Consider the following 14,824-nt stretch of genomic DNA (forward strand, 5'->3'; position numbering starts at 1 on the left):
TCCGTGGAAAAACCTCTCTCCACGGAACCGGTCCCTGGTGCTCAAAAGCTTGGGGACCTCTGGGCTGGGGGAAAAAAACTGATCTCATTAGGGATGTTTCTAAATCTCAACCACTTGAAGATGCATGGACCTGACTCCCAAAATTCTCTAGCCAGCCATGCTACATGTATATGCATTTAGCCATGCTGGCTAGGGAATTCTGGGAGCTGAAGTCCATGCATCTTAAAAGTGGCTGAGATTGAGAAATATGGCATTAGCGACACAAGGAATCCAAGATAAAAACATAGCTGAATGTGCAGTTTCTTCAGCAGTGCAATTTTCAGATTTATTACTCTTAAAAAAGATCTTCCAGCAAGGATGGTCATGATTTTGCACACTAGACAGGGAACTGGGGCCTCCTTATCCAAATCCTTTCCGCCCTCCCAATCTTTCTAACCTTTTTGAATTTACTGCTTTGACAAAGTCTATTCTGTATGATCTAGCTGGAGGGGCCATCTGCACAACTGCCGGGTGCCTGACCTCTACGTATTGACTTTGGGTTTTGCTGTAGACATATATACCAATGACCAGACATGTATACCGATGACTTTGCAGTGACCTTTGAAATCTTGAAGGACATGAGGCCAAGGTATTTTGGAGTGCAATTTCTCTTAGATCTTAAAGAGTCACAATGAAGCTTTTCTGGCTGTCTCAAATGTTGGATGAGCTCAGCTGATGGGAAGCAGCAGATGGATCTGCAGGATATGATTAAACAAGTCCGTAGGGCAGCTAGATAGTGTGATTGAATCTGTAGTTTTTGTGTACACTCACGCACAGAAAATGAGTTCAATTGTACCTTTGTGGACACCAACTTGACTTTTTTTGACCATACCTTGCAGACTCCCCTGGGGAGAAGACAATGTCTGCTACTGATTGTATCTGTAGGAGGAGGAATGGCAGAACCTGGGGGTGGGGTGAAAAGAGGGATCAGCCAAGAATCCGTACGTGGCCACAAGCAAACCAATTCCAGCACCCCTTGAGTGCTATTGAACTTTAACTTTAACCAGATGCTGTCCATTATTTGAGACAATTCCTGTGCATAGCCATGAGTAGCAATAAAGCAGTTTAACTAGACCTTCACATGTGGACCTGGTCTTTCATGTCTGACAGTATCTCTCTTGGAATTTTTGAGAGCTGAAGTATCCACCTTTCTGGAGACAACAAGCGTCTTCAAACTATTTTTTTGACAAGATCAAGCCTAGTTGCCCAACCGCAACCTCCCTTCCCCCCATGTCAAGATACCAGACAGGTTTTGAGTTGCTTTTAATATATTTTAAATGCTGAACATACAGAAGACAATAAATAATATAGTTCTCTCTCCCCATCAGAGTTTCCCAAATGCTCACTGTACAGGCCAGCCTATGTCTGCTTACTCAGGCTGAGCATGTTGGTGTGGCGTGCGCTCTAGTGCCAGCACTAGATATTTACAATTGGCACAGAGTATTACAAAAACAAACAAACAAAACACAAAAACCCCAAACCAAAAAAAAAGCAAAAACAAAATCTGTGTTATTAAATTAAGGATCCAGTTCTGGAATAACTTTCTGTACATCTCTAATGGCATCTGGCTGCTTGAGTCACTGGTCCAAATCGTCATGGGCAGGACCAGCAACGTTCCAAGTCTTGTAGCTGCTCATGAAGGCATCTTCTGTAAAACAAAGGCAACTCTGAGATTCCACCAGAATTTCTGCAACTCTGCAATCTCATCTGTTAGTCACTCCCTCACCGCATTATTTGCAGTCAATCAATCAATCAATCAGAATAGAGCTGAAAGGGACCTTGGAGGTCTTCTAGTCCAACCCCCTGCTCAAGCAGGGGACCCTATCCCATCTCACACAAGTGACTGTCCAGTTTCTTCTTAAAAACCTCCAGTGATGGAGCACCCACGATTTCTGAAGGCCAGCTGTTCCACTGGTTGATTGTCCTCACTGTTAGGAAGTTTCTCCTTAATTCCAGGTTGCCTCTCTCCTTGATTAGTTTTCATCCATGGAAGTCCCTCACATCTTGTCAAGTGACTGGGCTATAAAGACCCTACAGCTTTCATCTACAGTTGCCCAGCCATACATGTCGAACCCTTGCAGATCTACTTGCCTTTATAGAACACACTCCCTTAACCGTGGATAATCCTCAGTCCATCTTGACATCCAAGCGGTTCACAATGTCTTTGTCCACATAGCGACAGAAGAGGAAGAGAAGGTTGCTGGGAAGGTGAAGGGGTTCCACCATGGAGGTTTTGGGGACTTGAGAGAGCTCTCTTGCAACAAGAAGCACCAAGTCCACCCTGTGTGAAGAATGGCACAGAGCAACAGTAGGCAACCCAGCACTGATCCAGCCCACCAGACTAGGATCGTTCTGCTCACCAGATGAGTCCTCACCATTTTTCCAAGTCTTTAGTATCAGGCTTTGGGGATGTATCCGAAGAGAGCCATCTCTCGCCGTGGCTCAAGAGCAGGTACAGCAGCGAGATGGCAAACTTGGGGAAGGAGGGTGAGAAGATTAGGAGCCCGCTAAGAAAACCCTTGGACTCAACTTAGTCGCTAGCAAGACGGGAAAAATTGAATTACGTACAACCTAGATGTACTTGCTAAGAAAAATCCTCCACATGCGGGTCTGGTATGGATTCCGCTCTGAATTTGTACACTCCCGTACCTTATTGCTGAAGACCAAAGCGAGGGACTGTTTGACAGAATCGGGCTGCAACTGAATGAGTTCCTGGAGGACATCCATCAACTCTCTAAATGTCAACTGTCCAATGGTGTCACAGAGAGGATTGTAGAGGACAGAGAGGGTCTGCCAGAGTCCAAAGGACATGGAGGAGGAAGAGCAAAGCGACAAAACATTAGATCACACGAGTCTTCCGCTCTGGGAGAGATTATTGCATCCATTCCACAGGCCAGAAATACTGTGGAATCCAATCAACCATTGTATCTAAGCTGGCTTCACCCATGGGACTAAACCACATTGTCGCTAGTTTTGCCCTAGCTTCCTAAACGGACCACCCCCTGTGATGTGTTAATTCAGGTTTATCACTTCACATGTTCAGTGTAGTTAGCCAGATGTAGTTTATTCAAGAAATCATGGCTAAACCAACAACGGTGCATATATGCAACCCCTTTTTTTTAGCAGTATCAACACACCGAACCACAGAACAAATTCCGATTGTAACCCACCCCACAAAATAAGCTTGGGACATCAACTCAAACTACGTTCCATGGGTGAAGACCTTGGGCCAGAAGAAGTGAAGTCATTCTGTCAGGTGGTTCTTAGAAATGCATAACACTTGGCTTGCATGCAAAAAAATCCCCCCCCCCCCGGTGCAAGGATTTCCAAATATCTCGATAGTGGCTAAAGGAGAACGAGGGCGAGAAGGTACCTCCTCCAACAGGTCCTTCTTGATGAGCACTGCTAGGTGCTGCACAATATTGACAAGGGTCATCTTGGCTCTCTCCAAGGACAGATGTGGCAGCAGACGGGCCACCAACCGCTTCCCTTTTCCTACCAGCAGAAGCTGTAGAAACTCCTCTTTCACCTCTCTGGAAAAAACGAAGCACCCAAGAAAATCAAAGCGGAGGCTTTGCGAGGAAGGAGAAAAACCACCCTCCAGAGAGCTCAATATTACAGCTACAGAAAAGCCCTGGAATTTCCAGAAATTTATCCCGAATCACTCTTGATAAGAGCAACAGCCAGAATTCCCGGCCAATGTGGTAGAGCACGGCCTTCTCAAATTTGAAAGCCGTTGGTCGTGTAGTGGGGAGGATGTGAACAACAGTTCCAGATGATATGGAAAACGTTAAAATTTCCCTTCAGCAGGAAAGCAGAAAGACGAAGAGAGAGAAATGCCGACATGTTAAGAGAGAGCAGCTCAAATGATAGGCAGAATTCACGTAGACACAAAATCACTGTAAAGGAGCCTTCCTGTTATCATTACTGCTAGTAATTTGTCTTGGACTCACTCTTTACCAGAATGCTCCTCAATTCTCAGGGCTTGGTAGACGCGTTCTATTACACGGACAAGCTTCTCATATAGCTGGGGATGCATCTCTTCTGGGGCCTGATCCAATTTCCGCTGAATGTCCTCCATCTCCAGGAGTATAAGGTACATCTGTTTCCACAGCATATAAATATCAGCTAGGACATTGCAAGAGATTATAACAGCTTCCTGCACATCATTTGATGCGTTGCTTTGCAGCCTTCCTAGAGGCTTCAAAGATTCTTGCATTTCGGGTTAGTTGCAGGACAGAAGTAAGGCAGACTTTTGTCTTACTTTTGACGTTCAGGAATTTATTTATTATTTCCCATGGAGCAACTTACTTTCTCAATCTGGTACAGCACTTGTAGCCGCTGATTCCCTACCACCTTGGAAAATAAAGAGGGGAAATAAAAGCATTGAGTCACTAGAAGAGAAAGCAGATGCTCCACGTTCTAACAAGTCTGCAGGCCACTTTCCCCAGACTTTGGAATGCAGAATTCTCCAGATGAGTTGCAGACGGTGGTTAGACGACCCACTATCTTCATCCGACGCCCAGGACAAACTTGATTTAATAGGTTTAAGATACCTGCGCGTTATTTCAAGTGACCTCTTCCCCCCAAAATATATAAAGAGAGGCACATGATCCTGCCATTCAGGTAGAGCAGGGATAGGCAACCTTGGCTCATTTATGACTTGTGGACTTCAACTCCCAGAATTCCTGAGCCAGCAGGGCTCAGCTTGGAAACCTCTCCCTTTCCCCCTCAGCATGGCTGGCTCAGGAATTCTGGGAGTTGAAGTCCACGAGTCCTAAGAGAGCCAAGGTTGCCTACCCTTGAGATTGAGCATGGGCAAAACGATTGGGCACATACCTGTTCCAGAGAGAAATGGTGCACAGCATCGATAGCCCTGCGGGGACTGTAGCAGGTGGACATGGCTACCTGTCCCAGGGATCCTGGAATCCGCATTACTGGCAGAGGAAGTCACTGTCAGGAGATGCTCGTGCATTTCCATGCCTTAGAAACCCCCCCCTTGCACAGGACTTACCAGATTCGTAGGTCTCCACTCTTTGGATATATGGGGTGACTAGCTTAGGGACCTCAGGTTTACTCCCGGCCAGGAGTCCTTTCTCCGCTTGTTTGTGCTCCAGCTTGCGATAATATTCCTGAGGACAAGATAGGACAATGGGTGAAAGGAGGACAAACTTGCAGCACGTACATCAGAGCTGTCCTGCTTTCCACTGACATCTTCAACAGGAATGGAAGGATGATTCTGAAACCCATTTGGTCCAGGCTGTGATCTCCTGACCATTCATCTGATCACCCGGGAGGACTTCTTTTCAGAATCCCTGGCCTTGTACCTGACCAAGAAAGCAGCTCGTTTCAGCCTCGGGATGCCCCGAAGCTCCAGGACCATGTATAGCCCCCAAACATCTCACCAATGGCTTCCAAGAATCCCTAAATTGGCGCTACATTGAAATGTTTACTCTGACCTAAGAGGAAAAGAGTGAGATATATTAATGGTTACATAAATGGCTTAAAGGGTAGGTCAACTTTTGATTCCTCTTCCTGGACAAGGGCTCAAGACTAAGCATTGTCCTCGGTCAGAAAAAGTCTGCAGATCTTGGATGTAGCTTGTAGGTCAAATGAACTAATGGCCAAACCAACGGTAATGTTCTTAAAGGGTCTGGCAGAAGTGAAGAGAAGTAGGGAAGAGCAAAACTATTGCTTTACAGGGTCCCCCCAAAACCCTTTTTGCTTTGGGAGATGCCTAACTTCTCGTGCATTCCTTCACTTCCTTATCCTCGGTTCCTCCCTTAACAGCCTCACTTCCACAGGAACAAGGATGGGCCTACAATGACAAGCCATCCATTGTGATGCCCATCCCAAATCCCACCGTTCTATGGATTCTCCCTGCCCAGCCTGCAATTTGAGGCTGATTCCACCTATTTCCTGCACTCACCTGGTAATAGTAGTCATCCCGCTGGGGGTTTTCACTCTGCAACTGTAACATCTGTACCTTGATCACCCAATCTTTTTCAAAGGGGATCATGAGAGCAGAGAAAGGATCCACTTCTGGTGTCTGAGAGTCCACGCAGGGAAGTCTTGGAGACAAGCAGGAACATGATCTAGGAGATACGTTTTGAAACCTTCTAACTCCCCTGGTCCAAGAAGTCAACTTCACCCAAGAAATAGATCCCCATTTTACTTTTAACTCTCTGGGGAGAATTTGAAGGCGCCCTTGAATCATCTGGGCCAACAAGCCATAAATGGAAGGTCAGTAACCCAACTTAAATTTTATTCCGAAGGCCTTATCTTAAATCTGGGATTTATTCCACCAGATGGGAATTAGTGTGTGGAACAAGTACACTAAGCCACACAGCCATTCATGCATAAGACACTGAAGCAAGGGTAATAAATCTGGGGACAACTTAGTGATAAAATTATTCATGGCCAACAATTCAGCCCTGGTGGGGACACATTTGGGAAAAAGCATCTCAAGATTTCCCTTTTAAATAACTCAGCTTAAATGTGGCTGTGAATTCATCTTACAGTTTGCAAGATTCGGTGTTCAGCCCAGAGTAGCATTAATGCTATTTTGTTGAACTCTGAAACACGCTGTCTGGAGATTGGCCTGATGTTGGGAAAGGTGGAAAGTGCCAAAAGATGGTGGTTCTAGACCAGGGGTGTCAAACTTAATTTCATTGAGGGCCGCATCAGCATTGCGGTTGCCCTCAGGGGGCCGGGTGGGTGTGGCCAGGGTGGGCGTGGCCTACTGGGTGGGCGTGGCTAGAGTGCGTATGGCCTACTGGGTGGGCATGGCCAGCTCTACATCGTTGGCATTAAGGGTGCCTATGGGGGTCTGGGCAGGAGTGGGACAGATCTGAGGGTCTCTGGCAGGAGGAGGGTCTCTGGGCCAGGGACAAGGCAGTGGGGGCCGTTCCCTCCCTGTTTCCAGGATGGCTTCGTGGGCCGCATGAAACCACTTTGCGGGCCGAATCTGGCCCCCGGGCCTTGTGTTTGACATGTCTGTTCTAGACTATAGCAATGATGGAACATCTGAAGGACCAGGTTGGGACAGATTGTCATGGGGAAAGTTGATCCGGTTGATTTGATGACAGATAATTGTCACTGCAACCTATATAGTTGTTACCTCTTTGCTCTTGCAGTTACACGGAACATCACAATTCGAGACAACCACCTTTACTTGGCGTTTCCCCTTTCCATTTCCTCTAGCCCTTTACCTTGCTTTTTGCCCTCGCTGTCTTTGAGTCAGAAATCGCTGATGTAAGGGGTGCAACTGGGTCATTGTGCTGGGCAAGCTACAAAAATGGAAGAGAGGGCAGTGAATCCCAAGTCTCTCCGGAGGGGGTGACCAACGAGTTGTCTGAACCTGTTTACCTGATCTTTTGCTGGCTGCTGCTCGGCGGGCTGAAGGGTGGTGTTTCGGGGGTGTGCGTCAAAGCCCACGTTGGGCTGCTGGCGTTGGAAAACAATGGTTGGAATGGAGGTGGAGAGGCATACCCTGACATCTGAAGAGGGAACACATGGAGGATTAGACCCCAACCGCTCTGGCCATTTTGTTCTCCATCAGATGCAGTGGGAGAACGATCTGAGCCTTCAGCAGTTGGAAATCTCTTTCAAGGTCTTTGAGACGGAATCCAGTCAAACCTTTTGTATACACTCGCTTAACAAAGAAGACCCGGTTAGTGGCACCTTGGGCTGCTTCTCCCAACAAGTGTAACGGAAACCCCTATTCTACCTGGATACAGGTAATCGTGGAGCTACCACTGTAATGGAGCTTTACCCATCACACTCATAACTCATGGCGGTTGTAAAATGAATTGGTCATGCTGGCTGGGGAATTCTGGGAGTTGAGGTCCACACACCTCCCAGGTGGAGCAAATCTGTCCCAGAGGTACGATATTCAAATTGCAGAGCACGTCACCTGACTAAGGCCAAACGGACGACGTATCCTGCGAGGTGGAGTGAACGGATAGGCCAGCCTTTTGGAAGGCGACATCACGGGAGTTTGCTGCAAGGTAGGAAGAGGACCGGGCAGTGAAAAAAAAATTCATCAAAATTGAGAAGTACAAACATACAACTCGACCGTATCCAAAATGCACATGAAAATCGAAAAACTCGGGGAATCTGGAATTCAAGAGATTTCCCTTACTTGACGCATGAAACGTTGGGGAGTGGGATTCAGAGTCCGCCCACAGAAAGCCGAGCAGTCCACATCAGAGGAATCGAGGAAGCTGGTCCGTATCGGTGAAGTCAGGAAATCTAGATTGGCACGGGACCGAGACGCCCTTTCTAGAGCCTAAAGGACAAGAAGTGGGGGTCAAGCCCAAATTGCAATTCATTGGGGTTATGGAGATGGGGGTGTTGATAGGCGGCAGCAAGAGAGTCAGAATCAAAGCACTGTCACGATGCAGATAAAAATCAGGCGAAGCGTCAGCTGCACCATTGTGCATCTTGACTTCTTTTGACCACGTTTTCTGGACACCTCCCGTGGAGAGGCAAATGTGGTGCAGTTCACTCACTGTTATTAAAAAACCCCCCATATTACTGAATTTAGGGGTATTTGGCTTCTGCTCCGAAGCGGATTTTCAGACCTCAGCCTTCCTTGTTTAAACCCCGTTTCAGTTGGAAGTGAAATCACTTCTCGGAGGATGAAAGAGGAAGAAGCTGACACTGGCCCTTCCCTTTTAGGCCCAAGTTATCAATCATCTTGATTTTAAAGTAGTAAGAGGAAATAGAGTTAGCAGTAAAATATAAACTGGAGTGTCCTCCAGTGGCAGAAGGGTGAAGAACTACAGAAGATAAAAAAATTGGATACCCCAAAACCATTTTTGAACTGATTAATCCAGAATTTTGTTTAATTAAGGCAAATGCCTTAATTAATGCCTCCTTAATGCCTCCTTAAGTAACACCAGCTGCCTGCAATTAGTGCAGGTTCGAGTCCCACCAGGCTCAAGGTTGACTCAGCCTTCCATCCTTCCGAGGTAGGGAAAATGAGGACCCAGATTGTTGGGGGCAATTAAGCTGACTTTGTAATAATGCCGCTTGGGGTGTGTGTGTGTGAAAGCCCTAATAAGCAGGCATATACATAGAATGAAGGCTACTGCTAAGCTTGTAAGCCGCCCTGAGTCTTCGGAGAAGGGCGGGATATAAATGGAATTAAAATAAATAAATAAATAAATAAATAAATAAATAAATAAATAAATAAATAAATAAATATAATCTCTTGCTATTTCCTCTGAAATCCTTCCTTCCTTCCTCCTCCTTCCTCCTTCCTTCCCTTCCTTCCCCTCCCCTCCCCCTCCCCCTCCCCTCTCTCCTCCTTTTCTTCTGTTCTTCTTTGGTCCTCCATATCCACACCAGGATGTTCTCATTCCGAAAATAAAAGCCCCATCCCCTAAAATCCGAGTAGCTTCAAATACTTCTAGGCTCCTTCAAGCCACAGCAGACTGGGTTCACACATGATGATATGTGGTTTGTTTTTGGCTAGCCATACTGGGTGAATCCAGCCACCACAGTCTGAAAACTCTACCTTATGGCTCCGTGTTTGATCCACGCAGCCCACCCTGCTCAGGGTCATTAATGTAGCTGAGCTCAATCAAGCTGGAGAGATGGTGAAGCCAGGCCTAAGCCAAGCCGTTTTGCTCTCGAGAAAAAGGGTTACCTGCATCATAGATAACGACGGGCCCCTCCTCAGAGTTGGAGTCCTCCACATACACTTTGAATGGGGCTGAGCAGGAGGTGGAGGGGAAATAGATGCAAAAATGAGAAAAGAGACAAAATGTCTGTGGGCAATTCGTAAGGTTAAAGACACCTAATTTTCTACAGAAAGCATTCAAGGCTGCTTCCAGGGCCCATTTGTTACCCTTTGAGAGAGGCAGTTTGGTCTAATGGTTAAGGCTAGCAAGCAGGAGGCAGCAAGTTCTACTTCCACCTTACGAAACCTGTCTGGGTGACCTTGGGCCAGTAACTTAACCGTGTTACTGACTTAACTGCACTGATTAACAGCCTTGGCAAGAAACGTCATAAAATGGGGCACAATTCGCTTAACAAATGTTTCACTAGGCAACAGAAATGTCAGGCTCAATGATGGCCGTAAGTCAAGGACTATCTATATTAAAACCTGGCTCTGACAATTGGCATGGGGGTCAAAGAGCAACAGGCGGTCCTGGGGGTGGCTGATAACGCGAGGGTGCTCCCTCCGCCTTGTAAAATTTGCAATGTTTTAATTTTAACTTGGTTCACAGCTGATGTTTTTCCCACTGATGGATCCGTGCCAAAGCAACCCCTTCCTGTAAAATCCTGCCTGACACCTGCCTCCTCCCCTTTTTTTATATTTCTTCCTTTAATACGCATTTATCGGAAGGGGAGGGGGGGCAGGAAATTAAACCGTCTTACCAAGTAATCGGAAGAAAATTCCGAAGGGTGACTGGCCAGTTTGCTATCGAGAATAGCAGAATCTTCTTTCTGCCAAGAGAGAGAAAAGAAGGGATTCCAAAAAAAAGCGACTTAAGAAGATATGCAATATCCTGAATACAGAATTAGCACTTCCGAGACTAATTTTATTTTTCAGGGGCATTATCAGCATCACAGAATGTCAGTTATAGATGTTATTTTTTGCTATGCACTTAAGATCAAAGCGTGGGAATTTTTTCTATAGATGTAATCCCCCTTTTGTCAATTACAAAATTACAATTTGAAGTCAAGAGTCGTAATGGATATTTTTTTTAACGCATACCTCACCTTTATTTTATCTTGTTTATAAAGAACCCAGGGTGACAAATATAAATAATGTCCTTCTTATTCCTATTTTCCCCACTGCAACAACCCTATAGGGTAAGTTGGGCTGAGACATTGTGGCTGGCCCCAGAGTCACCCAGCTGGCTTTCGTGCTTAAGGCTGGACTAGAATTCACAAACTCCTGGTGCCCTCACCACTAGATCAATGTGGACCAACAGAATTAAAACTTTACTCAGTGATTTACAGCCTGGCCACCTTCTCTCTACTTAATCTGCTTCACATGGAGGTCCCTGGGCATACCACTGCCAGGTCCCGAGAGGAGATGGCATCTAGATGAAAGAAGGATCAAAAACTTGAGGTCCTCTCTCGTAGCTTAGATCAGCTTTAGAGGCTGCAATGTTAGAGAAGCAACTTCAATCTAGTGCCCTTTCAATGGATTGGGGGAGATGTCCCTTCTTTCACAGCCAGCTGGTCTACCATCCATCCTTGCAATCCTGCAGCTCGTCTCCATCTTGAGAGCACCTACCAAAGGAAGTTTGCCAGGTTTACTCACCTCCAGCAGACGCTGACCTCGTACAGCACTCATAACAGCTGGATCTTCCAAGTCATGCAGTTCTCCTGCATTCTGACTTGTAGGCACCTCTCCGTGGTCGGTCAAGGCTTCTTCCTCTTCAACCTCCATGGTGCCAGAAGCAAACTGGTTATGAGACTCTTCGGGAAGAGTTTCATCTTCTTTCCCATCTTCTACCATCGCTTCCACATCTGAAGTTCTGGTCTCCTGTTCTCCTTCAGCATTGACCATCTCCCCTTCCCTGGGGTCAACCACATCTGCCATCTGAGATTCCATTGTCAAGGCCTTTGCCCTATTGTCTTCAGGGTAGGCTTGCAAACCGAGAGAACAAACATCTAGGTCAATATAGAAACACCCTTATGCTGAAAGGGAAGGTCTGTAACTGCAATATGATTCTTACATTACTACAATCTTACTACAAAGTAAGATTTGACCGGAAAAAGGTCCTGGGTTCAAGCGGTCTTCTGAGATCCTTGCAACTGTACTAACAAAAGACAGGTTTTGGTGGATGTTACTAGACACCCCGCCCCACACACACTTTAGTTGTTGAAGTAGCAATTTGTATTGTTTATTGTTCCAAGTATGTTCATCCTCAATGTCCATAGGGACAATTATCTGCACCTTTTAAAGAATGTCTTTATATTTTTCTCTCTTATTTAATCTTCATTTGTATTTTTCTTTTTTTAAGAAAAAGAAAGACAATTCAATTGTGATAGCTTTGGTTTACTCTTGTCCTGCTACTATGTCATTACAAGCTCTCTGCTCCAACCAGAGAGTATTTTACCTGAAGTGAATGTTAAGTTAATATAGAGATCAATTTCATCCTCTTCACTTGCTTTGTCTATCAGAGTTTCTTCCCCCGTGTCCTCTTCCATCATGAAATAATCCTCTAGGATCTGATTTAAACAAACAGACAAGAAAATGGAAACTCTTATAACACTTAAACTCCTTCTTGGGAAAAGTAGGGAATTTGACCAAAACAGAATCTCAGTGTGGGCTAGTTCAAGAAAGTTTAAACTCACAGTTTTGCTTAAACATCTGTCTACTTCAACCAGTAGTGTTTTGTACTGAGCCAGCATCACTGCTGAGTTACTACTATCTATGCTAGCAGTATTTCAATTTCCCTCCAAGTGTAAGACGGCCAATAGTTTCTTTTTCTTTAAGATTCAAGCCCTAGTCCAGGGGTAGGCAACCTCAGCTCTTTTATGACTCATGGACTTCAACTCCCAGAATTCCAGAGTCAGCTATGCTGACTCTGGAATTCTGGGAGTTGAAGTCCATGAGTCATAAATAGCTGACTAGGGAATTCTGGGAGTTGAAGTCCATGAGTCATAAATAGCTGACTCGGGAATTCTGGGAGTTGAAGTCCATGAGTCATAAAAGAGCCGAGGTTGCCTACCCCTGGACTAGTCCAACAGCCAAAAAGTCTCTGCTAAGAAGAAGGATAATCCAGCCTCTCCTTCCTTTCTCCAGCAGTCACGAGGAGGAATAATTCACATTTAGAAGGGAAAGTGGAACAAGGCGGGGGAAGAAAGGAGGCGGAACAACTCCGTGCGTAAGAGAGCTGCTTGCCCCGCGGAGCATCCTCTCCACTCCGCGCTCCGGAATCCAGGAGTAAGTCACTACTACCGAGTGACACGGATACAGCTACACCGGGGAAATGTACTTACTCATCCGTCCATTCACTACTCAAGGGTAGCAGTTAAAAGGCAGAAGCAAGGAAAGCCAAAGAGGACGCGGCTTCCCGCAAAGGCATGACGAGGAGGTGGGGAAGCAACCGGGTTGCAACGGCGGCGCTCCGGTTTGGGAACGCGCGGCGCTTCTTCCACCGGCTCCCCGCCCAGCCTCGGCCATGCCGGCTGCTTACCACGTCCGGCGCCCCGGCGGCTTCGCCTCCTTCGGCCATGGAGCCCTCGTAGCGCCCTCGCCCGGCAGCGGTCGCTCCTTTGCGGCCATGCCGGCGCTTTTAAAGGGCCTTTTCGGGGGCGGGGCGGCGGGTCCGGGTCTTATTTAAAAAAATACACCCCCCCCTCACTTTTTAAGGGACCCAGCCACGGGGGAGTCGGGGCCAGCTGGTTTGCCCCCCACCCCGCACCTCCGGATCCCGCGGAGCAGCGAGCCGATCTGAGTTCGAATCTTGCTGAATGGCACTGAACCCGGGTGTATTCCATCGCGGGTCAAAACGGGTCGTGCGAAAGCGACTGCGGCGTTTCCGGCCTCGGAGCCAGTCTGCGCTCCAGGCTAGTTTGCTGGACTTCGGGTCGCCGTCAGTCCTCGCCAGGCTGGCTGGGGATGATGGGGCAAGTCCGGATGGGAAAAGCGACCGTCGTTTTTCAAGGACGGCTCCTCTTTCTCCGTTACGGGGAGCGTTTTCTTGAGTTGGGGGGGGGCTCGCCGTATGAATTTCCATTGGTTCGTCCTCAGCCCTTACAGCCACCCTCCCACCCCTGCAATCGGACCGGGTGAAACGTAGCTAGATCCATTCGCACAACAGGCTTGCTTGGTTTTAACTTAGGGGCGGGTCCCCCCCCCCCCGCGAGTCGCTGTTCTCCAAGGTAGGTCCAGTTCCCTTGGCTGGGTTGAGTGTATTGCGTGAACCTAGAAGATGGATTAATTCAAGAAGCGGGTTTATTTATTTGTTTTATTTATTTTATTTATTTTTATTCCATTTATATCCCGCCCTTCTCCGAAGACTCAGGGCGGCTTACAAGCTTAGCAGTAGCCTTCATTCTATGTATATGCCTGCTTGTTAGGGCTTTCACACACACCCCCAAGCGGCATTATTACAAAGTCAGCTTAATTGCCCCCAACAACAAGGTTTGCACTCGTCCATCACAGGTTAAACCTCTGCATTCACTGGGAGAGTTGATATTAAGAGCCAAGGTTGTGCTTTAAGAGAGCTGATCTGGGGCTTTACACCTGCCTCTCAGGTGCTCTTCAGCACCCATCATCAAAGGCTGTTGTCTTGAAACTACCCACGAAACAGCTAACAAATCCAGCGAGGCAATATTTTTCCTGCCACTGGTGCCAACTCTGCCTGGATAAAAGAAGTCCAAAGTCCAAACTGGTTTACACAATCTCTGATAGGTGTAGAGTGTTGTTAACCGTTCCTCCCTACAAACCAGAAACACCGATGTTAGGGAGAAAGGTTTTAGCCCATCTCCTGAGTTGCTAACTTTCCACAAGAGAGGGATTGTTCCATTTGGCGGAGGGACCTTCTACAGATAGTCCTTGACTTACAAGCATTTGTTTTAACAACCATTCAAAGTTACAACAGTACTGAACAAAATGACTTATGACTGGTGCTCAAACTTACTATTGTCAAAATTTGGGACCTTGGCAATTGGCATATACCGGTAGATGCAATGGTTGCAGCATCCCGGCGTCATGTGACCTCCATTTGGGACTTTCCTAGCTGGCTTCTGACAAGCAATGGGAGAAGCCAGATTCCCTTAATCACTACAAAATTCACCTAACTGCAGT

At 46.8% G+C, this 14,824-nt stretch overlaps 1 protein-coding gene across 1 annotated transcript; it reads right to left on the minus strand.

Annotated features, from left to right (window-relative positions):
* Positions 1-1,285: 1,285 nt before the first annotated feature.
* PATL2 (PAT1 homolog 2) lies at positions 1,286-13,234 on the minus strand. The gene is made up of 19 exons (XM_083370964.1): positions 13,209-13,234; positions 12,126-12,237; positions 11,324-11,652; positions 10,429-10,497; positions 9,695-9,760; positions 8,183-8,329; positions 7,955-8,041; positions 7,408-7,538; positions 7,251-7,328; positions 5,969-6,134; positions 5,054-5,171; positions 4,879-4,976; positions 4,351-4,395; positions 3,993-4,141; positions 3,413-3,572; positions 2,689-2,829; positions 2,415-2,512; positions 2,131-2,320; positions 1,286-1,687 (listed from the first exon to the last, which is right to left on the minus strand). Exons 2-18 carry the CDS (start codon positions 12,217-12,219, stop codon positions 2,167-2,169), a joined length of 2,130 nt encoding a protein of 709 aa, XP_083227090.1. The 5' UTR covers positions 12,220-12,237; positions 13,209-13,234; the 3' UTR covers positions 1,286-1,687; positions 2,131-2,166.
* Between the last annotated feature and the right edge of the window lie 1,590 nt (positions 13,235-14,824).

The sequence above is a fragment of the Vipera ursinii genome (genome assembly GCF_947247035.1).
Source record: "Vipera ursinii genome assembly, chromosome: 11".
Classification (NCBI taxonomy): domain Eukaryota; kingdom Metazoa; phylum Chordata; class Lepidosauria; order Squamata; family Viperidae; genus Vipera; species Vipera ursinii.